This window comes from Bos indicus x Bos taurus, chromosome 8 (genome assembly GCF_003369695.1).
Source record: "Bos indicus x Bos taurus breed Angus x Brahman F1 hybrid chromosome 8, Bos_hybrid_MaternalHap_v2.0, whole genome shotgun sequence".
In the NCBI taxonomy this organism is placed as follows: Eukaryota; Metazoa; Chordata; class Mammalia; order Artiodactyla; family Bovidae; genus Bos; species Bos indicus x Bos taurus.
Window position 1 is genome coordinate 41,238,801 of NC_040083.1, and position 22,891 is coordinate 41,261,691.

Below are 22,891 nucleotides of genomic sequence, written 5' to 3' on the forward strand. Positions count from 1 at the left end.
TAAGTCGCTTCAGTCATGTCCGACTCTGTGCGACCCCATAGATGGCAGCCCACCAGGCTCCCCCGTCCCTGGGATTCTCCAGGCAAGAACACTGGAGTGGGTTGCCATTTTCCTTCTCCAATGCATGAAAGTGAAAAGTGAAGTCGCTCAGTGGTGTCCAACTCCTAGCTACCCCATGGACTGCAGCCCACCAGGCTCCTCCGTCCATGGGATTTTCCAGGCAAGAGTACTGGAGTGGGGTGCCATTGCCCTCTCCAGGAAAGACAGTTTACTTTATAAAATATATTTGTGGGCAAGATCCTGTGATCTTAGTAAGTCACTTAGTTCTTGTAGGTTTCTTGTGTAGATTCTTAGGATTTTCTGCATAAATGATTATGTATTCTGTGATTAAGACAGAATCTGTGAAAAAAGACAGTTTTACTTTTTTGCTTTCATATATATATATATATGTGTGTGTGCTTTAAAGTTTCTTTTTCTTGCTTATTGCACCAAATAGGATGGCACCCCACTCCAGTACTCTTGCCTGGAAAATCCCATGGGCGGAGGAGCCTGGTAGGCTGCAGTCCATGGGGTCGCTAAGAGTTGAACACAACTGAGCGACTTCACTTTCACTTTTCACTTGCATGCATTGGAGAAGGAAACGGCAACCCACTCCAGTGTTCTTGCCTGGAGAATCCCAGGGACGGGGGAGCCTGGTGGGCTGCCATCTATGGGGTCGCACAGAGTCGGACATGACTGAGGTGACTTAGCAGCAGCAGCAGGACCTCTAGTACTGTGTTGCATAGAAGAAATAAAGAGAGGACATTCTTACCTTGTTTGTCTTCAGGGCTAGCATTTATTAGCTATAGTTCTGTTTCTGTCGATGTCTTATATCAGTTTGAATAAAGTCCATTCTATTTCTAATTTATGAATAATTTTTGTGAAATTCTGTTTCTGACTCTGTGATGATTGCCTCATTATCATGATTTATGATCCTTTCCTTGTGTTGCTAAATTAGATTTGCTAGAATTTTATAAATAATTTTTGTGTCTATATTCCTTGGGCTTCCCTGGTGGCTCAGAGGTTAAAGCGTCTGCCTGCAATGTGGGAGACTCAAGTTCGATCCCTGGGTTGGGAAGATCCCCTGGAGAAGGAAATGGCAACCCACTCCAGTATTCTTGCCTGGAGAATCCCACGGAGAGAGGAGCCTGGTAAATTACAGTCCACGGGGTCGCAAAGAGTTGTACATGACTGAGCAACTTCACGTTCATATTTCTTAGGTGTTGCTTTCTTAATGTTTTAGTTTGATTTGTGTATCAAAGTAATACAGGCCTTATAAAATTCAGGTTAGATTCCCTAATCTGCAGACTTTGTATAGAATTTGGCATTGCTTCTTCCTCAAATGTTTGTTAAAATTAACAACTGAAGCCAAAAGGACCTTAAGTTTTCTTTGAGAGAAGATAGTTAACTACAGAGTCAGTTTATTAATATATATAGGTCTGTTTAATGTATCTGTTGTTTATTGAGTGAATAACATTGAGTGAATAATGTATCTGTTTTTTATAATTGTTTACATCTTTCATGAAATTTGATCCTGTGATTAACTCTTGTCTTTTTAAAATTTGAGTATGATTGCTTTACAGTGTTGTGTTAGCTTCTGTTGTATACAAAGTGAATCAGCTATGTGTACACTTATATCCCCTCCTTGTCGAACCTCCTTCCATTCTCCCCATCTCACCCTTCTAGGTCATCACAGAGAACCAAACTGAGCTTCTTGTGCTCTAGCTAGATGCTTAGATCATTCATTTCAACCCTTTCTCTTTTTTTCCAATATACACATTTTACATTCTACATTTCTTTCTACACACTGCCCTGCTGCTGCTGCTGCTAAGTCCCTTCAGTTGTGTCCGACTCTGTGCGACCCCATAGACGGCAGCCCACCAGGCTCCCCCATCCCTGGGATTCTCCAGGCAAGAACACTGGAGTGGGTTGCCATTTCCTTCTCCAATGCATGCAAGTGAAAAGTGAAAGTGAAGTTGCTCAGTCGTGTCTGACTCTTGGTGACCCCATGGACTGCAGCCTACCAGGCTCCTCCATCCATGGGATTTTCCAGGCAAGAGTACTGGAGTGGGGTGCCAATGCCTTCTCCTAGCTGCATTCAATAAATTTTGTTATGTTCTGTTTTCCTTGTCATATGGTTAAAAATAATTTGTGTTATTTGGTTTTGGGCCTATGGGTTTCTTCTTTGATCTCTGGATTGTTTGGAAGTATATTGTTTAATTTCCAAATATTTGGACACTTCCCTAATAGCTTTAGTGTTCTAGTTGGATTCTTTTGTGGTCTGAGAAGTGGTTTTTATGATTATTAGTGGTTTCAGATTTGTTCAAGTTTGTTTTCTGGTCTACAGTATGGTCCATCTTGGTGAATTTTCAGTATGCATTTGAAAATAATATGTGCTTTGTTATTATTGGGTGGACTGTTGTCTAAATATCAGTTAAGTCAAATTGATCTTTAACAATTCTTAGCCTACTTATTTATTAATTATATAGAGAGGAGAGTTGGAGTGACCAGCTATAACTGGATGCCCCTTTTGCTGTATAAAATTTGAGTATATTCTATTGAGTATATGTGAGATTACATTTCAGATAGTGAATCAAGAAAGCAAAAAGTAAAGATTCAAGTTTCCTGAAAATGTATTTCAATTTTTTCTCATATGAGGAAAACTCAGACCTCGCTTAAACTCAGTTGGAGTGTGGTTTTCCATGCTTTTCTGCTCTCAGTATTTACTACATATTCTCTGGCCCCTGTTTCCTGCTGAACATGTGCACAAAATATGCATACTGCTGAAATATTTACGGATGAAATGACATCATGTCTGTGTTTTACTTTAAAATGTCCAGCTTAGAAAACAAAAATTACATGATAGCAGAAATGAATTAAGATCAATAAAGTCTTAGTACATTTTGAATCTTGATGATAGAAATCTTTATTAATCTGTGTATTTTATATGCTTTTGAAAATCTTCATAATGAAAGTAAAAATATGTGAATAAGTCCATAAAAATATGATTTGGAGCATCAAGAGATATAGACATTTTTCAGGAAACATCTCATTTACCTATACGTTTATCTTCCTGCTGGTCATCTGAGGTATGATTATTGATCATGAGCTTTCAAGCTGCATTCAAATGCCCTCTTCAGATTAGAGTAGCAATGGCAGGAAGCTGAGGTGGCTGAAAAATAGAACTTGAGACCCTTTGTAGTTTGGGCTTTATTGCATAGTTACTGGAAAAACAGAAGGTTATTTATGAATAATACAGGACAATCTGGGCTCAGCAATATTGTTTTTATCAGTCTTCCCCAGTCCCATCTCCCCATTCTTCTTTAAAGTGCCTTTAAATGCTTTAGCACTCTTGAGAGTTATTAAAGAAACTTATGTCATAAAATGGCTAACACAAAAGAGAATATGTAAATATTTGAATTTATTTATTCATTAAAAACAAAGTTGGAACTTCCCTAGTGGCCCAGTGGCTCCGTCTCTGCTCTCCTAGTGCAGGGGGCCCAGGTTTGATCCCTGGTCAAGGAACTGGATCCCATAAGATCTGATGCAGCCAAATAAATATTGTAAAAAAGTGTTAGCTGCACTATGTTGGTAGTGATGTGGGGAAATAGGCATTGTCACAGATTCCTGAAGAGTGTAAATTATGATAGTCTAGTAGAGGGTATGTGTCTGCGCTAAGTCACGTCAGTCTTGCCCGATTCTTTGAACTGTAGCCCTCCAGGCTGCTCTGTCCCTGGGATTCTCCAGGCAAGAGTACTGCAGTAGGTTGCCATTTCCTTCTCCGGGGGATCTTCCTGACCGAGGGATTGAACTTACATCTCTTACATCTCCTGCATTGGCAGGTGGATTCTTTACCACTAGCGCCACCTGAGAAGATAGAGAGCACAATTTGGCAATATATTTCATAATTAAAATGGATGCCTCTTTTGATCTTACTTCTAGGAATTTAATCTACAAATATACTCATAAATGGCAGAAATGAAATTTAAGAAAATATTGAAATTAACTCATTTTTTAAATAGCTCAAAACAACCAAAATGTCTGTCATCTGACTATTGGTGATTTGAAATGTGATATAGCTGTCTAAAAACAAAACCCTAGGCATACTTTGGAGAAAAACTTATAGATACACTGTTAAATTAAAAAAAATTTAATGGGAAGGATTATTTGTCATCAATTTATATGTTTTTCAGTGGAAAAATACTTAATGTTTAAAACCCTCAATCATTCAAGCACTATGCTGGATGATAGGGATATAATATTCCCTTTCATTGATTTTCATTTGTTGAGCGACTTTTTACCAGGCAAGTGCCTCCCCCAACCTTCCCACCTTCTCTTTGTAAGAGAAGACTTTCTATGGTTCCCAGATAAGATAGTGATGCCCTGAAAGCAATTTGATTCATTTCATCTTAGGCTATTTTTAGTGTTTCCTATGGAGTCATGGTATATGGTATGAAAATGTTAATGTATCTACTGTTAGCATTTGGTTGTGATGATTATTTGCATATTATTTTGCATCCTACTATTTTCATGTACTACTCCATCGTAAGCATATTTCTCTATTTGTTGGACTTTATAAACATCATTGAAAATACATAAATTATATTCCTCAAAGAGTTTCTCTAGCTTACTTAACCCAGAATCTGTAATAGGATGTTTTGTTTCTACTTTTTAAATTATAAATATTTTTGCAATTATAATTGGTAAAAGCAAAATTCATTATATTACAAGTAAATGAATGTCTTTGAACCTATAGCTTTTGGATAGTTTCATTCGGATCAGTCCTCAGAAATTGAACAAAGGTGCCAAAGGATGTAAGCTTTCACTTCTTGCTCTAATACGTACTGTCAGACTGCTTTCCACAACACACGTTCTGATTTATGCTGACTCCAGGAGTGTCTGGGTGTATCCTTTCACTGAAACCTTAACAAAATTGCATGCTGTAAATTTGCTGATTCAGTTGTTCTTAAAAATAGTACATCATTTCAGTTTGAATTTTGTTGCTTTCTGTTCATAACAAAATTGAGGGCAGTTGTGTAGGAATCCCAGACTTTCAGGGCACTGGATGGCATCATATCTCTGCCATCACATGACCATCTACCAGACAGTGGAAATCAGAACTCTACATGGGTATTACTTTTCATTCCTTCTTCCCAGCCATACAATCCGATTCCATTTCCCTACTCCCCCGAAGTCAGACGCAGACATGTGACTCGCTTTGGCCAATATATGTGAGCAAGAGAGATGTGTCATTTCTGCCGGAGTGTTTCAGGAGCCAGTGTGAGCATTGCCACGTTCCTGCTTCCATGCAGCCACAATCCTGGGCACTTCTTGCCTGGGTCCTTTGGTGAGAATAACATGAAGTCACGGCCCTGCACTGAACTGTGCATGTAGCATAAATGAGAAGCAAATGTGGTGGTGCTCAGCCCCTGAGATTGTGGCGGTGGTGAGTTAGCAACATAACCCACCTGCCTGGGTGGCCCAGCCAAGCCCAGCCTCTCCACCTGCCTGCATGGCTGTGCCATTGCTCCCACGTTCGGGGCCCCTTCAGCACCACCAAACATGCAGCAGCCCTTCAAGTCAAGTGCTTTTCCAAACAAGGCAAGGGTTTGGTGGTATTTATGTACGATCCATTCAGTTCCAAGCAGCAAAGTGGGTGACAGCACCCTGCCATCTGCCAGCTCAAATTATTTTTGTCATCTCAGATTAAAGACTGTTTTAATATTCAGCTGGGAAATGACTTAATATGGGTTGGCTTCAGGCAGCTTTTAAAAAATTGCTTTTCCTTCACGATGGGCCCATAAAAACTAATAAAAAAAAGCTAACATTTATGGATCGTCTTTCTGCTTCAGGGACTGTGCCAGCAGACTCTCCTTATTTCTCCTTGCCATGTGGAGGTCAGTGCTGTCATCATATAGGTGAAGACAGGGAGGCTCAGAGTACACATCCTTGTCAAGGTCATGCTCTGGTTAATAGCAGTACCAGGGTTTGAACCTGGGTCTGTGGGGGCTGTGCACTGGCCACTGCTCACAAGGGACTACCTTGGTTCGTCCCAGTCTTTCTCAAGGCCTCAAAATGAGCACGTTTTGGTCCTGCTAGACCCTTGCCCTTGACTGCTGTCATCTTAGCCTCTCATTGGCCTTAGTCATACCGTCATATTTCAGAGTGATGAGGGGGATGGTGTGATAGAATGTCCATGGGGCACTGTGGGAGGACAGCAAATGAACACTTACCTCACCCTGGCGCTCCAGGGGGTTTCTGGAAGATGGTACCTGGGCTGGGCAAAGAGAAAGAGATTTAAGGCATGGAGGCAGACCATGCAAGGAACTTCTGGCAGTTTGCTTTGATGAACAGAAACTGCAAGGTGGGAAGAGGGGTAGGAGGTGTGACTTGGCAGGGGGATCAGGGCCAAGTCATAAAGGGCCTCGTATGGGAAACCAAGGGCTGTGGGCTTTATTTTGTATGCCTCTGCAACTTTATAATGGCCTTTCATACATGTTGGGAACTTGTCATTTGGAAACAGTATCAGCCCTTGAGGTGAGCATTTGTGGCTAAGACTGCTTATTGCCTCTCTTCTATTGTCTCCTCCTTCCACATTATGAAGTTCTGTCTTTCTAGGGGTAATAATGACTATAATAAAAATCTACACCTCCCAGCCAGCCTTGCAAATAAAGATGGCAGTTGATTGAATAGGGTTTCTAGGAAATCTCCTTAACATGAGCTGATTCAGAGAGGAAGTACATCATTTATCCATTGCCCCATTCAGCTTCTTGCTACCTGGAGTGTAAATGTGCTTGCTGGAGCTGCAGCAGTCATTTTTGAGTATGAGGCACCCTGAGGATGGAAAGTAGGTTCTAAGAACATCAGAGGAGCATTACATGGTACCTGTGTTTGTTTGACTGTGTAACTGCTGAGCCAGTCTTACCTTGCCTAATTCTGGACTTCTTTTGTCTGAGAGAAAAGTAAATCACTCTGTCATTTAGGTCACTTTTATTTGAATTTTTATTATATGCAGACAAGCCTAGTCTGGACTTACATAGGATACATAACCCATTGATTAACTCTGTTAGTTCATTTTGCAGAGGAGTTTACCAGAAATCTGAAATGAAAACTTAAGTGATCTGATAAGGACTATGCAAGGAGTACTAGTGTCAGAGACAAAACTGAAGCCTGGGAATTCTGGCCCCAAAGCCTGTGTTTTATTTATTGTACCGTCTTGTTTGCCAAAGATGTGATTTCTGTTAATTCCCCCACTCCTCCATTACTGCACATTTTCAGGAGAACTGCCATGCAGAAGACTGACCTTAGAGTACCAGGTCACAGTTAATGATGTTATGTCCTGCGTGGGGCATCTGGTAAGACCTGGTGTGTTGACCGCTTTGTCCCAGCCCCTTCCTGAGCATGGGTATCCTTTGCCTTGACCATATGGCAGGAGGCCAATAAAACATAAAGCCAAGTAATGACCATCTCTCCCTTTCTCCTGAGCCCCCTCCCTCCTGCCCAGAGCTGGTTTCTTGCCTCTGGGGCTCTCTGTGGCTGCTTGCATTGTGTTCTCCTGGCTGTGCAGAGAGATGGGTCATCTGGGCCCTTCTCATCCTGCAGGTACAGGATTGCAGGGGCATCTGGCTTGTCTTTCTCCCATCCTGCTGTCTGCCCCCTGGCTATGTCACTGCTCAATTAGCATCCCTAGCGCAGGATGGTGGTACTCAAATCTGTCAGTTCTGCGACTTGTTGGCATCTCAGCAGAGAGCTCAGCAGGAGAGGAGGTTGCTGACTCAAGGCTAATGTCATTTTCATATCGTCTGCATGGCTCAGTCATCTGCAAGATCCTTTTTACTTGCAATCAGTGGTTTATTGAGCATCCTCACTGACCTTAGGAAATACCATCAGCAACGTCTCCTCTGCCAGTAAATGGTCCTGAGCCAAGTGCTTTGTGCCTCTGAGTTCCAGGTGTGGCCAGGTTGTAGCCATGGCCTTCAGACAGTGCCTCTGAGCTGACCTGATGCTCATGGCTCCATGACTTCTCTGACCCTGTGTGCCAGTGTTCCTGCACAGCCGAGCAGAGGAGCATGCCTACTGCTTGACTGTATCTAGGAAGGAACTGGGTAAACTTTTTTTCTGTGAAGGGCCAGCTGCTAAATATTTTGGTTTCATGGATGATTTGGCCTTTGTCAAAACCACTCAACTCTGCCCTTGTAGCATGGAAGCAGCCTTGGACAATATGTAGAAGAATGAAGATGGCATACTCCAGTTAAACATCTTTTATGGAATACTGAAATTTGAATCTCATGTAATTTTCATTTGTCACAAAATATTATTATTGCTTTGATTAAAAAAAAAAAAAAAAAAACTATGTGAAAATGTAAAAACTGTTCTCAGCTTGTGGCCAGTACAGAAACAGACCGGAGGCTGGGTTTGGCCCGTGGGTAGTAGTTTGCCTGCCCACGACTAAGCGACTTCACTTTGACTTTTCACTTTCATGCATTGGAGAAGGAAATGGCAACCCACTCCAGTGTTCTTGCCTGGAGAATCCCAGGGACGGGGGAGCCTGGTGGGCTGCCGTCTATGGGGTTGCACAGAGTCGGACACGACTGAAGCGACTTAGCAGCAGCAGCAATCTAGAGGAACGGTAATGTGGTAGTTAAAACACATGATTTCTTTTGGTGCAAATCCTGGTATTTTCACCAATCAGCCATGTAACTTAACAGCAGTCGCTTCATCCTCCTGAGGTTTGGTTTCCTCATTGTGAAATAGGAATGACTACAGTGCATACTGCAGAGGACTGCTGGTGAATTAAATGAGACGAAGGATCTCATGGCCATGGCCCAGCACACTGTCAGCATCCACCGCAGGCCCAGTGCTGACTAGTCACCCTGGGAGATCCGAAATGAAGCAGGCACAGCCGCACTCTCTGGGAGCTGGGAGTCTAGCAGGAAGGTGGCCGTATGCCCCAGTAGCTGTCACACACATGGCAGAGTGATCATAGCTATCAGAGGTGCACAGCAGGGACAGTCTGTCATCTTGATGTTCGCAGTGCTGCTTCTCGGGCTTTGGAACATGTGGGGTGTTCTTTCAGAGAGAACACAGACCCATCTGGGAGTGCCCTGGCGAGGCCGGTCCCTGTGCCTCTGTTAATCCCCAGCCACCCACGGTGGCGCTGTCGCACCGAAGCCCGGCTTCCCGGCTTCCCCGTCACCCTTGCCAGCCTCCCTGCCATTCCCTCTGCTCACTGTCCCTCGGCAGCCACAGAGGTAGAGCTTCCACTTTCCACTCTTCCTCGTGTAGTCCAGTTGAGTTTGGGGCAAGTTAGCACGTTGTCATTGGTAAGTTTACATTACATTGAAGTCATTCTGATGTATTAATACACAGTGTGCTGGTATGCCACTTTACAAGCAAAATGATATGTATGGTTATTGACCTTTGGGGTTGTTGTTTAGTCCCTAAATTGTGTCCGATTCTTTTGCAATCCCATGGACTGTAACCCATCAGGCTTTCTGTCCATGGTGTCTTCCAGGCAAGAATACTGGATTGAGTTGCCATTTCCTTCTCCAGGGGATCTTCCTGTCCCAGGTATCCAACCCATGTCTCCTGCATTGGCAGGAGGATTCTTTACCACTGAGCCACCAGGGAAGCCCAGAGCTTTATTTTAATTTCCACTTGAAAATCAGTCTTACCCTTACTTCTCTGTAAAGTTTCTTCTTCTGCTCAATGTGGCCACCAACTGGAATGCTATCTGGGCTTGTCACCTGAGGGCCACCTACCTATAATCCTAGCCTTGTTAGAGAATTTCTTTAACTCAGCCCTTAAAGACAAAGGATAACAAAGTGACTTGTGAATGACTAGAACCTCCATATGGTTTTAATAGCATGCAGCTTTCTAAATTGTTTCTTTTTATACAACAAATGAATCACAGACATACTTCTTTGAGTATAATAATACCTAGCGATATTCACATGCTAACAGCTGATCTTACTTCCAGAAAGAATTGGTGAATCCCTTAGCAACAGTCCTGAGCCTTTACAGTTTGTTTCCTGAAGTTTTCCTTATATCACCCACAAATCCTTTTATGTCCCATGTTACTCATATCCTGGGCTGTTCATCCTAACTTGACCTCACACACTCCTGAGTCAGATGTTTTATACCCTTTGTCAGATGTTTTATACCGATTGCAAAGTTTTCTCTATCTTCGACTGCAGTACTCAAGTTCAAGCCTTTAAAGTAGTGATCTTCCTATTCTTCCTTTTTGCAAAACCTTTAGGAGGGTCCTTTTCTTCCAATACACTTAAAGGATGCCTGCTGCAGCTGCCAGTTACCAGAATGCCTTCTTTCATTTTTGCACTGTTACAGTTTCTTTCTACTCTGTCCACTCTTTGATCTACCATCTACTGTGATGCTGGGAAGGGGTTTTGAGGTTATTCTAGAATTTGAAAGCGTGAGAGGAGTTTCCAAGTTCAGTATATCATGGAAATCTTGCCTGTGCAGGGCTGTTGTGTAAAACAGTTTCAGACAACAAACTTCTCTTCGTGGTCTATGTGGGGATGTTGTGCCGTGCACAACCCACTTATCTTCTGCCTTATTCGTGAAGAAGGAGGAAGAGGGAGAATAGCAGTACTTTTGTAGAGCTTCTTTTGTGTTTGACATTCTTCTGAGTACTTTACGTATATTAACTTACTTAATTATCAAACTGGAGATTTTTCTTGTCCCTCCTACACAGTGCAACCCCCGTCCTGGACAATGGTGAACGGGCCAGAAATAGACTTTTTCCCCTCATACAGGATGCAATCTAATGAGTTTTGAGGGAACTGATCAAAAAGTTAACTGTGACATCTGTGGTAACACCAAAGCTCAAGGCAAAGAAAACTGCTGAAATGGTTATCCGACCCTCCTCAAAGATCCACACAGGCTATCTGTTTTGTGAGATGACAAATCTAACCTTATACTGTACATTGCAGCACCAAGTGGCCTTTATGTCCAGCTTTAATTTTCTCTGTAAGTCTGTATGTTGGCCCGTCCACACTGGAAAATTAGGCTGCTTCCCCACTTGCACTGCTGCTGCTGCTAAGTCCCTTCAGTCGTGTCTGACTCTGTGCGACCCCATAGAAAGCAGCCCACCAGGCTCCACCATCCCTGGGATTCTCCAGGCAAGAACACTGGAGTGGGTTGCCATTTCCTTCTCCAAAGCATGAAAGTGAAAAGTGAAAGTGAAGTCGCTTAGTCGTGTCCAACTCTTTGCAACCCCATGTATTGCAGCCTACCAGGCTCTTCCATCCATGGGATTTTCCAGGCAAGAGTCCTGGAGTAGGATGCCATCGCCTTCTCCCCCCACTTCACAGGTACTCAGAAATCTACCTGCTGGGAGCTCTGTTTCCAGGCCACGACGCTTCTCCTCCTGCTCTGCCTTTCCAAATTCTTCCTGAATCCTTCAGCTCACCATCCACCTCCTCTGAGCACCCTTCCCTGATGAGATGAATACACAGCGCTTGGTTTCCCTGGATTTTTTAATAAAAATTATCCCACATTTTGTGTGTAATAATGCTTTGTTTTGTAATAGTTTGTGTGTGTGTGTGTATGTATATGTATCTGTCTAGTTACATCTTCCTGAAGGGTGGAAACCTCATTTCTAATTTTGTTTGTACCCCCTCCATAGCCCCTGCTCCTCAGCACTCAGCACCCAGCACTCAGCAGGTGATCAATAAGTGCTTTTTAATAAGGAGTTGACTCACTGCCAGCATTCTGGCCCCCTTGGCTCAAGTTGTTCTAAGGCTTGCAGCCTTCCAAGAAAAGCTGACTTTCTTGGCTTCCTTCCATAGTACTGGAATGAATTTCAATACTAGGCCTTCAAAGAAAAAACTCAGAAAGGGCCGTCCTACCCTTGAGTAATTGCGAAAGAAACAAATCCCCAGTGGAGAGGAGGCCTAGGGCTCACTCAGATAAAATTCACAGCTATGTCTGCTCATTTTCCTTTAGCAAAATAAAATGATCTCCAGCCGGAGCAAGCACTGAGTGCTTATTATATGACATGTAAATATGCATATAAGTATAGATACATTTGTAAGTAAATGCAAATATATATGTGTATATATTTATACTCAGCAAGCACGCTCGGGGAAAAGTGTTATTACCTATTCTCATCTTACAAAAGATGCCTTTATGTAACCTGTCTGAGGTCACACAGTAGCAAATGGTAGAGCCAGATCTGTACACCAGGCAGGCTACTTTGAGTCTGAGCTCTTGGCATTTGCACTATAGAGTATTCTATACTCGACCTCTTAGGGTTAATTCGCATCCTGTGAGAGAGGGAGTGTATGTATGTGTGTACCTGTGTGTAGACAAGACAGGAAACAATTTTGAAGTGTAATATTTTATAAATTAGATTTTTTCTAGCTTTATCAAGGTATGGTTTATATATAACGCTGTATACATTTAAGGTATGCAGTGTGTTGATTTGATACACTTATATATTGTGAAACGATTACCTCAGTAGGGTCAGTCAACACCTGCATCCCCTCAAATAATTACCATTTGCTTTTTGTGACGAGAACAGTTAAGGTTTACTCTCTTGGTAATTTCAAGTCTTTAATACCATATTGTTAACTGTAATCACCATACTATACGTTAGATCTCTGGCACTTATTTATCTAACAGCTGGAGTTTGTATCTTTTAACAACACTTCTCTGACTTCAAACCCCTGAGAAACACCATTCTGCTGTTTCTATGCATTCACCTTTTACAGAGTCCACATGTAAGTGATACACAGTATCTGTCTCTCTGTTTTACTTGTTTTGCTTACCATAAAACCCTCACAGTATGTCCATGTTGTCATAAATGGCAGGATTTCCTTCTTTCTCACGGCTGAATGATAGTCCATTGAATGTATATGCCACATCTTTTTTGTCCATTCATCACTTTTATGTATTCATCTACCACTAAGGTTGTTTCCATACCTTGGCTATTATGAATAATGTTTCAGTGAACACGGGCGTGAAGATAACTTTTTGAGGTAGTAATTTCATTTCCTTTGGATATATACCCAGAAGTAGGATTATTGGATTGTATGTGTAGTCCTGTTTTTAATTTTTTGAGGAACTTCCATACTGTCTTCCATAATGGCCCTACCAGTTTATATTCCCATCAGCAGTGCACAAAGGCTCCCTTTTCTCCACATCCTCACCAGTGCTTGCAACTGCTTGTCTTTTTCACGACAGCCATCCTGACAGGTGTAAGGTGATGGAGGTTTTGTGTTTCCCTGATGATTAGGATATTGACAATCTTCTCATGTATCTGTTGGCCACCTTGGTATCTTCTTTGGAAAAATATCTATTCAGGCCCTCTGCTCATTTTTTAATGAGGTCGTTTGTTTTTTTTGCTGTTGAATTTTATGAGTTCCTTATATATTTTTAACCCTTTATCAGATAGATTATTTGCAAGTATTTTCTCCCATTATATAGATTTTCTTTTCATTTGTTGATTGTTTCTTTTTTGTGAAGAAGCCTTTTGATGTTGTCCCACTTGTTTATTTTTGTTTTTGCTGTCATATCCAATAAATCATTACCAAGATCAATATCAAGAAGTTTTTTCTTGTTTTCTTCTTGTAGTTTTATGGTTTCAGGTCTTATGTTTAAGTCTGTAATCCATATTGAGTTAATTTTTGTAAATGGTATAAGAAAGGGTTCAATCACATTTTTCTGTATGTGGTTATCTGGTTTTCCCAACACCGTTTTTTAAATAGATTATCATTTATTCATTGATTATTCTTGGCTCCCCTGTCAAATATTAGTTTACCATGTATGTGAGGGTTTATTTTGGGGCTCTCAGTTCTATTTCATTAATCTGTGTATTTTTATGTCAGTACTACATTGTTTTGGTTAATATAACTTTTCACTACATTTGAAATCAGGGAGTGTGACATTTCCAGCTTTGTTCCTCATTCTCAGCATTGCTTTGGCTAATCAGGGTCTTATATAGCGCCATTACAAATTTTAGGATTGTTCTTATTTCCATGAAAAATGCAATTGGAATTTTGATAGAAATTGCACTGAATTGGAATCTGTAGGATTGACGTTTTAATAATATTAATTCTTCTGAATGATGAACATATATATGTTTCCATTACTTGTGTCATCTTCAATTTCTTTCATCAATGTCTTACAGTTTCAGCTTTTCACCTCTTTGGTTAAATGTGTTCCAAAGTATTTTATCGCTTCTAATGCTCTTGTAAGTGAGTTTGGTTTTTTTCTTTTTCAGGTATTTCATTGTTTTTGTATGGAAATGATTCTGATTTCTGTATGTTGATTTTGTATCCTGCAACTTTACTGAAATTGTTGATTAGTTCCAACAGTGTTTTGATGGAGTCTAGGATTTTTTCTGTATAAGATCAAATTATCTGAACACAAAGACAGATCTTCTTTTATGATTTATGGACCTTTTCTTTCTCTCTTCACTTCTTCTTTCCTTACTTTCTTTATCTCCTAATTGTTCTAGCTGGGACTATGCTGAATATAATATAATATAATTATAATACTATGTTGAACTGAATCGGTAAGAGTGGGCACCTTCCATCTTATTCCTGATCTTAGAGGAAAAGCATTCAGCCTTTTACCATTAAGTATAATTTTATGTGTCCCCTTATCTTTCTTATTTGGGGGTACATTCCTTTTAACTAAAAGAGATAAATCCTTTTAGTGTACTGTTAAATTATGTTTGGTAACACTGTGTTGAGAATTTTTACATTTATGTTCATCAAGGATAATTGCCTATAGTTTTCTCTTCTTTTGTATTTAGTATTCTTTTTTTTTTATTTTTTTATTTTTAAATTTTACATAGTTGTATTAGTTTTGCCAAATATCAAAATGAAGACTCAATTATTTCAGAAGTGGAAGAGGAGACATTACAACTAGACCACAGAAATACAAAAGGTCAAAGAGACTAAATAATCAAACAGACTATAATTAATAATTACATGTCAACAAACTGGATAGCCTAGAAGAAAATGGATATATTTCTAGAAACATAAAAACCACCAAGCTGAACCATGAAGAATTAGAAAATCTGAGCAGGTCAATAATGAATAAGGAGACTGAATCAGTAAAAAAACAAAAACAACTTCCCAACATAGAAAAGCCCAGGGTCCAATAGCTTTCCAGATGAATTCGATCAAATATTTAAAGAATTAATGCTGATCTTTCTCATACTTATCTAAAATATTGAAGAAGAGGAAACACTCCTGAACTTATTTTATCTGATTAGTATTCTTATCTGACTTGTGACTCCAGTGTTGGGTAAATATATACTTAGGATTGTTAATCTTCTTGATTTATTGACCCTTATATCATTATATAATGGTCTTCTGGTTTTATAGTTTTTGGCTTAAAGTCTATTTTTTTCTGATACAAGTACAGGTGACCCTTAAATGATACAGGCTCGAATTGCATAAGTCTACTTATATACATTTTTTTTTCGGTAACTACATAGTGTGTTACTACATGATCACTTGAGTGATTGAATCCTTGAATGTGGAACCATGGATGTGGAGGGCTGATTGTATTTATATGCAGATTTTCAACTGCATGGGGGTGAGTTTGGCAGCACTAAGCCCTGGAGTTTTCAAGGGTCTACTCTACAGCTACTACTGCTCTCTTTTGGTTTTCATTTGCATGGAGTATCTTTTTCTATCCCTTCATTTGGAGCATTTGTGAGTCCTTAAAACTGAATTGAGTCTCTTGTCAGCAGCATATAGTTGAGTCTTGTTTTTTTTTTTTTAATCCATCCAGCTACTCTGTGCCTTTTGATTGGAGAATTTAATCCATTACATTTAGAGTTACCGTTGATAGTTATTGATAGGTAAGGACTTGACTTAAAATAATACGATATTATTATTTTCTTGTTCTGTGATTCTCTTGTTACTTTTTTCCTCTCTTGGTGCCTTCATTTGTGAATAGATAATGCTCAGTAGTGGTATACTTTGATTCCTTTTATCTTTTGTGAATCTATTGTAGGCTTTTGCTTTTTGGTTAATAGGAGGCTTACACAGAACATTTTATAAATATTATAGTCTATTTTACACCTACAACAAGTTCAGTAACATAAAAACCATGCCCTTTTATATACCTCCACCCTGTTTTGTTTTTCTTGTCTCAATTACCTCTTTTTATATAGTGTATTTATTAATAGATTATTTTAGCTATTTCTAACAACTCTTGTCCTTTAAGCCTTGTACTGGAATTAAATGGGTAACACATCATATTGCAGTATGACAGTATTCTGAATTTAACTATATACTTACCTTTACCAGTGTGTTGCATATTTTCACATGTTTTAGCCTTGGGTGAAGTGTAGTTTGAGTGATATCACACTGGTTCTCTTACCCTCTCCAGCGTGTCCAAATTCACATTTTTGTTTTGTTCCAGTGGTATGCTAGCACTATTGGAAACCTGGATTTCCACAAAAGATCTCTTGTCCATGGTTGATTGTCTAAGACAGTCTTTTCCAGAGCGTCCCAAACCATGTCTTGGAGGGGCTGCAGCCAGTCCATAGGCCACTCAGAGTCTACAGCTAGAACTAAGATCTGTGCACCTATTACCCAACACATGGGTGGACTCCTTCTGGGTTTCTTAGTATATTGTGTTGGACCCCATAGCTCCCACAAAGGCACTTTTGTCCATGGATGGACACCAAATTGTTCTTGTTTTGGGGGTTGTGGTCGGGGGGAGACAGGAACAAAGGCCATCTTATTCAGCTATGCTGCTGATATCACTCTACACTTGATATTCATACTTGTGTATTGATAGTTACCTGGTTTATGAGGACAATGAGAGATTAGCTATAGTGTTTTAAATAAATTTTTGGCAAAATTTTGCCAACCTAGAATAAAAAATAGCTAGTGTTGAAAGCAACATCTCCAAATAAGGAAATTCTGCAGTTGCACACAGAGAATTGTTTGCCATCGTGATTTTGTAACACTTGAAATCAAAAGCATTTCCCTGTTTAGCCAATCACTCTGGCTGCAGCTGAAATCATTTCCCTGTTTCTTATGTTACATTGATATGTTATATCTTAATTTTTGTTTTTGTTTTTTTTCCCCGGCCATTCTCACTTAGTACATAGACAGCTTCTTCCAATGTAGAACACACTCCTCAAGGATTTTCTATATTTTAGAATTTCCCCCTCTAAAATTCTATATTTTAGAATTTCTGGAATGCAGATAGTGGTATTGGAATGAACGCTGGCCTTGCTAATTTTAATCAGAATAAACTATGTCCTTCCTTTTCCTTCCTGTGTATAGTGGCGATCAGAATACCTCCTGGCAGTGGGACTGGAATGAAGTGACATCATAAATGTGCAAACATTATCAAATGGAGCAGTTCATAAATGTGCTCTTGCTTTATAACTGTGGCTGAGAATGGTAGCAGGAAGTATCTCTCTTGTCTACTCCTGGTTGCTCTTTTGTGTTTCTCTCCCCTTGTGCTCTTTCTCCCAACCCCCTCCTCTTCACTTTGGTTCCTGGGCAGCTGCTACTGTGAAGACAGTGCAGATCCCATCTGCTTTTAGCATATGGGACCAACGCTGTTGCTTCCACAGTCCTTGCATTTTCTGTTCAGAGCAGGGGTGGGTTATTGTGTGGAAAGTGAGGCAGAAAATTGCAGAATGATTTAACAACCAGTCTTTGTTACATCTTCATATAGTAATGATGAAAACAATAGATCTTTCTATCCATCATCCATCCATTTCTCATTTTTTTTTCCTACTGATAAGTTGTTTCCTTACACATTTATATTAAAAAATACAAGTAGATACATTTTAAAATCAGGGAAAATATAGAAGGACTGAGGCTAAGAGGAAATTGAAACAATTGAAACAATATGGGTCCTGCATATTACAGGACCCATAAATATTACTGTCAACCCATGATTTTGGCTCTGAGCATCCTGGCACCCTAGCAAAAGAGGCAATGCTGTTGACCTACAAGATTCCTGGTGTCCATGAGGGGCCGATCAATGGTAGGTGGGCAGAATGTCCGGCAAAGTTTCCCTTGGCATTTTGCTCTGAAGAAAGTTTTTCAAATGGGCTCCTAATAGGATTTGGAGCAGTCTTCAGAATAGAGTATTAAGGGCTCTAAACTTAATGCTCATTCTAGAGCTAGGATGCAGTTAAAGTTTCAGGTAAACCCCACATATAAAACAAACTGCTGGTTGTAGTTATCAAAGTACTGAATGATAATCAATATCCCTGGATTTAATTTTCCTGACTTCAGAAAATTAAAATGGTCAGTGTCATCCACCATTCTATATGAGGAAAGTATAGACAGATATCACCCAGGAAGCATTCATTCTTCTATTAATAAATCCACTAATGATTTGTCAGCAAAGTGGATGGTGGGATCAGTTTGTTAGGGGATGAAGACAAATGCAGTGCATGCTCTGGGCATCCTTCCTGAGTGGAGTTGCTCTTCACTGTAGATGTCACTCTCCTGAGTCTCCTAGATTATCTCTAATTACAGGGGAAGGTTGGGCGAAGTGGATGGTGTAATGAAGGTCATTTTCACGGCTAAAATAACCCTGTGGGTCAGTCAGTAGTACCCTTTCATATGGAAATTGTTTGGGAATGATAGTGATCATTTTACCAGAGCTTATCTAAGAGCTCTAGAGTTAGAGTTTGAACCTGCACTGATGAGTGTCTGTACAAAATAGCCAAATAAAATCGCTGTCAGGAAACTCAACAGCTTCTTCTGTAAGCTTAAAATGCAACTAACAATTGATTGAAAAGACAGCATGATAAAATGTGTTTCATTTTCCTTAGTTTTTATGGTTTCACAGTGCTTAAAAATTGAAGGGAAATAGTTGATATTTTAAGTTGCAGACTTGCTCTCCACTAAGGTTTGTAGTCGACCCCTGGGGATATGGAATCACAGACCCAAAAGCCTACAGGGCCCAGGCAGGTCATGGCAATTCACAAAGGGAGCTGGTTGCAAATAAGAATGAATGAATGGTGGCAACTGTGGTGACCTGGAGATACATTCTAATGGTGGTGGCAACTAGTTCCTTCATGTGACTGCTGTCCTAGAGAAAGTCAGACCCAGGGATTTCATGCTGTGCCATTTTAGTCAGAAATTCATATTTTCTGTGAGATTTTTCTGATTATTAAGACATATGGTGACCAAGTTTAAAAGTGTCTATAGGCTAGATTTAGCCTCTGCTCAGTGGTTTTGTGCCCAGTAGACCAGCTGGCTAAATGTGAAAGAGGAAACAAGAGGAAAAGAAGAGACTAGGCTAAGAAAACAACTTCACATCCATGCTTTTAGTCGATTATAGGTTCATGTCATTGAGAGAACTATAGTAGATGCATTTTGCTTTCTAAAAAATGAAGACAAGATTAATTTCCTGTAAGTGTGCTGTGTCAGTTCAGTTCAGTCACTCGGTCGTGTCTGACTCTTTGTGACCCCATGAACTGCAGCACGCCAGGCCTCCCTGTCTATCACCAACTTCCGGAGTTTACTCAAACTCATGTCCATCAAATCGGTGATGCCATCCAACCATCTCATCCTCTGTCGTCCTCTTTTCTTCCTGCCTTCAATCGTTGCCAGCATCAGGGTCTTTTCAGATGAGTCAGCTTTTCACATCAGGTGGCCAAAAGATTGGAGTTTCAGTATCAGTCCTTCCAATGAATATTGAGGACTGATCTTCTTTAGGATGGACTGGTTGGATCTCCTAGCTGTCCAAGGGACTCTCAAGAATCTTCTCCAAAAGCATCAATTCTTCGGCACTCAGCTTTCTTTGTAGTCCAACTCTTGCATCCATGCATGACTACTGGAAAAACAATAGCTTTGACTAGACGGACCTTTGTTGGCAAAGTAATGTCTCTGCTTTTTAATATGCTGTCTAGGTTGGTCATAACTTTTCTTCCAAGGAGCAAGCGTCTTTTAATTTCATGGATACAGTCACCATCTGCAGTGATTTTCGAGCCCAAAATAGTCTCTCACTATTTCCATTGTTTCCCCATCTGTTTGCCATGAAGTGATGGGACCGGATGCCATGATCTTCGTTTTCTGAATGTTGAGTTTTAACCCAACATTTTCACTCTTCTCTTTCACTTTCATCAGGAGACTGTTTAGTTCCTCTTCGCTTTCTGCCATAAGGGTGGTGTCATCTGTGTATCTGAGGTTATTGATATTTCTCCCGGCAATCTTGATTCCAGCTTATGCTTCATCCAGCCCAGCATTTCTCATGATGTACTCTGCACAGAAGTTAAATAAGCAGGGTGACAATATACTTGATGCACTCCTTTCCCGATTTGGAACCAGTCTGTTGTTCCATGTCCAGTTCTAACTGTTGCTTCTTGACTTGCATACAGATTTCTCAGGAGGCAGGTCAGATGGTCTGGTATTCCCATCTCTTGAAGAATTTTCCAGTTTGTTGTGATCCACATAGTCAAAGACTTTGGCATAGTCAATAAAGCAGAAGTAGATGTTTTTCTGAACTTTCTTGCTTTTTCTATGATCCAACGGATGTTGGCAATTTGATCTCTGATCCTCTGTCTTTTCTAAATCCAGCATGAACATCTGGAGGTTCACGGTTCATGTACTTTTGAAGCCTGGCTTGGAAAATTTTGAGCATTACTTTGTTGTCATGTGAGGTGAGTGCAATTGTGCAGTAGTTTGAGCATTCTTTGGCATTGCCTTTCTTTAGAATTGGAATGAAAACTGACCTTTTCCAGTCCTGCGGCCACTGCTGAGTTTTCCAAATTTGCTGGCATATTGAGTGCGGCGCTTTCACAGCATTATCTTTTAGGATTTGAAATAGCTCAACTGGAATTTCATCACCTCCACTGGCTTTGTTTATAGTGATGCTTCCTAAGGCCCACTTGACTTCACATTCCAGGATGTCTGGCTCTAGGTGAGTGATCACACCATCATGGTTATCTGGGTCATGAAAATCTTTTTTGTATAGTTCTGTGTATTCTCGCCACCTCTTCTTAATATCTTTTGCTTCTGTTAGGTCCATACCATTTCTGTCCTTTATTGTGCCCATCTTTGCATGAAAGTATGATGTGTAGTATTGTTGTTAAAGCCATATTTGAGTCGGAAGAGAGCCAGATCATAAAAATTGTATTGCAAAACCAAAGATGCTACCTGTCATCTGAAACTGTTTTTTTTTTTTTTTTTTCCCTTAATGTAACTTCAAATCTCAAGTCTGCCAGATGCAAAGTCTTGTCTTTGCTTTACAACAGGTACAGAATTTCTCAGCTGAATTTGTGGATATTTTTGTCTCATTCGTGTAGAGATAATATATAAAGAGAAAGCCTAGAGAGATTTTTGTGTCTACTTATTATGCTAAATTTTCTCTTGGCGAAGTGAGGTGCCCCGAACATTATATACTGAAAGTGCAGGCTTCTATTTCAAGTTTTTAAGTTTTATGCTGCATTACGTTAATGCTTACTCAAAGTTAACTGTTTTGGGGAGTGTAGGGAGTATGGCATAAGCATCTGAAAATGTGCATTTAAGTTGTTAAACATCATTTTAAAGTCTGTGTAAATCTAACCAAATTGGAAATGTGCCTCCTTGCCACCTGTTCAGTGCTCACCTGTGCTGCTTTGCTTGCTGGGAATCACACAGAGACCTTAGGAAGCCATGAAAACCAGTTGAATCATGGCTTGTGCTGCCACATAAATAAATTAGTCCCTCTGTGAATGTATGCTAAAAGCTCTAGAAGGTATATTCTGGCCTCACTTAGTGAACTGAGGTACCATTTGTCTTTCTGCAAGTCTGATGACCTTCAAATGACTAGGCGGCTTTGTGGAATTCAGTCTTGATCCTAAATAATGCACATATGGGAGGGCCTTCACTGTAATAGGTTAAAATATAATGGTAGAAATGAGCCCAACTGTAAATCAGCTGATTCACCTCTGGGGTCAAGCAAAGTATGGTGTAGATTTAAAAAAAAAAAAAAAAAGACAACCCTTGAAATGAGCACAGCATGAAAACATGTAAAATTGTTTGTAAAACCAAACCAAACCCAAACCAAAAAACTCTCAGTAATCCTGAGTCAACTGACAATGACTCAGAAAAAAAAAAAAACAAATAAAAAACATTATCATAACATGGGGAGAGCCTACTGGAGGCTACCTACACAGAGTAGCTCAGGACAAAAAAGGAGTTGCTGTAAGGAAATGTTTCATGGCATTTAAGGCAGAGGAACACAGTGTACTGGAACTACGTGAGGAAACAGGTATGTTCTGCATGGTTCCCCCATCTGCATCTTTCTGTATCATCATCTCTCTCAGCTTCCTGTCCCTCTTGCACTTGACCCTGCCTGGCTCCCTCCTGTAAGACTGCATCATCTTGTAACTAAGGTGACTCAGTAATTTATCATTCCAACCAGGACTCTGAGTATGAGAGGAAATGTAACTAGTAGTCCCTGCAGGAGGGCAGACAAACTGAAATGTCCCAGGTAAGCCAGGATGTAGGATCACCCCCCCACCCCCAATTTGGAGCCCCAGAACCTATCCTGTTTATTAGTATCTGGGTCTGTTGGTCCAGACTGAAAGATCTTTTAATCAGCATCTCATTCCTAACTAATCTATGGGATAAGGTATGGGATCCAGCAGTGCAAACAGAATATCAGGAGCTCCGAGCAGGGCCAGTTACTCTTTAAGAGTATGAACAGGAAGAAGAAGCTGGTAACTGGCACAGTGTCAGAGATTCAGCATGTTCTAGGTCCAGAAATGTTAGATCAATTGCTTTGTAGTAGCCTTTCACAATAGCAGCCTGCTCTGGGAGCAAAAGGTGGGTTTAAGCTAGCCCCAGTTCAAAGATTTCTGAAGCCAAGAGACTTAATGTTTAGCTTTCGTGGCTCTCCA

General features: G+C 40.4%; 1 protein-coding gene across 1 annotated transcript in view; it reads left to right on the top strand.

The window, feature by feature from the left end:
- Positions 1–22,891, top strand: part of LOC113897433 (histone-arginine methyltransferase CARM1-like) — a 264,464-nt gene that overhangs the window by 97,988 nt on the left and 143,585 nt on the right. The window contains 1 exon segment of the mRNA XM_027550201.1: positions 8,082–8,110. Within this exon segment, the coding sequence (XP_027406002.1) occupies positions 8,082–8,110 (29 nt within the window).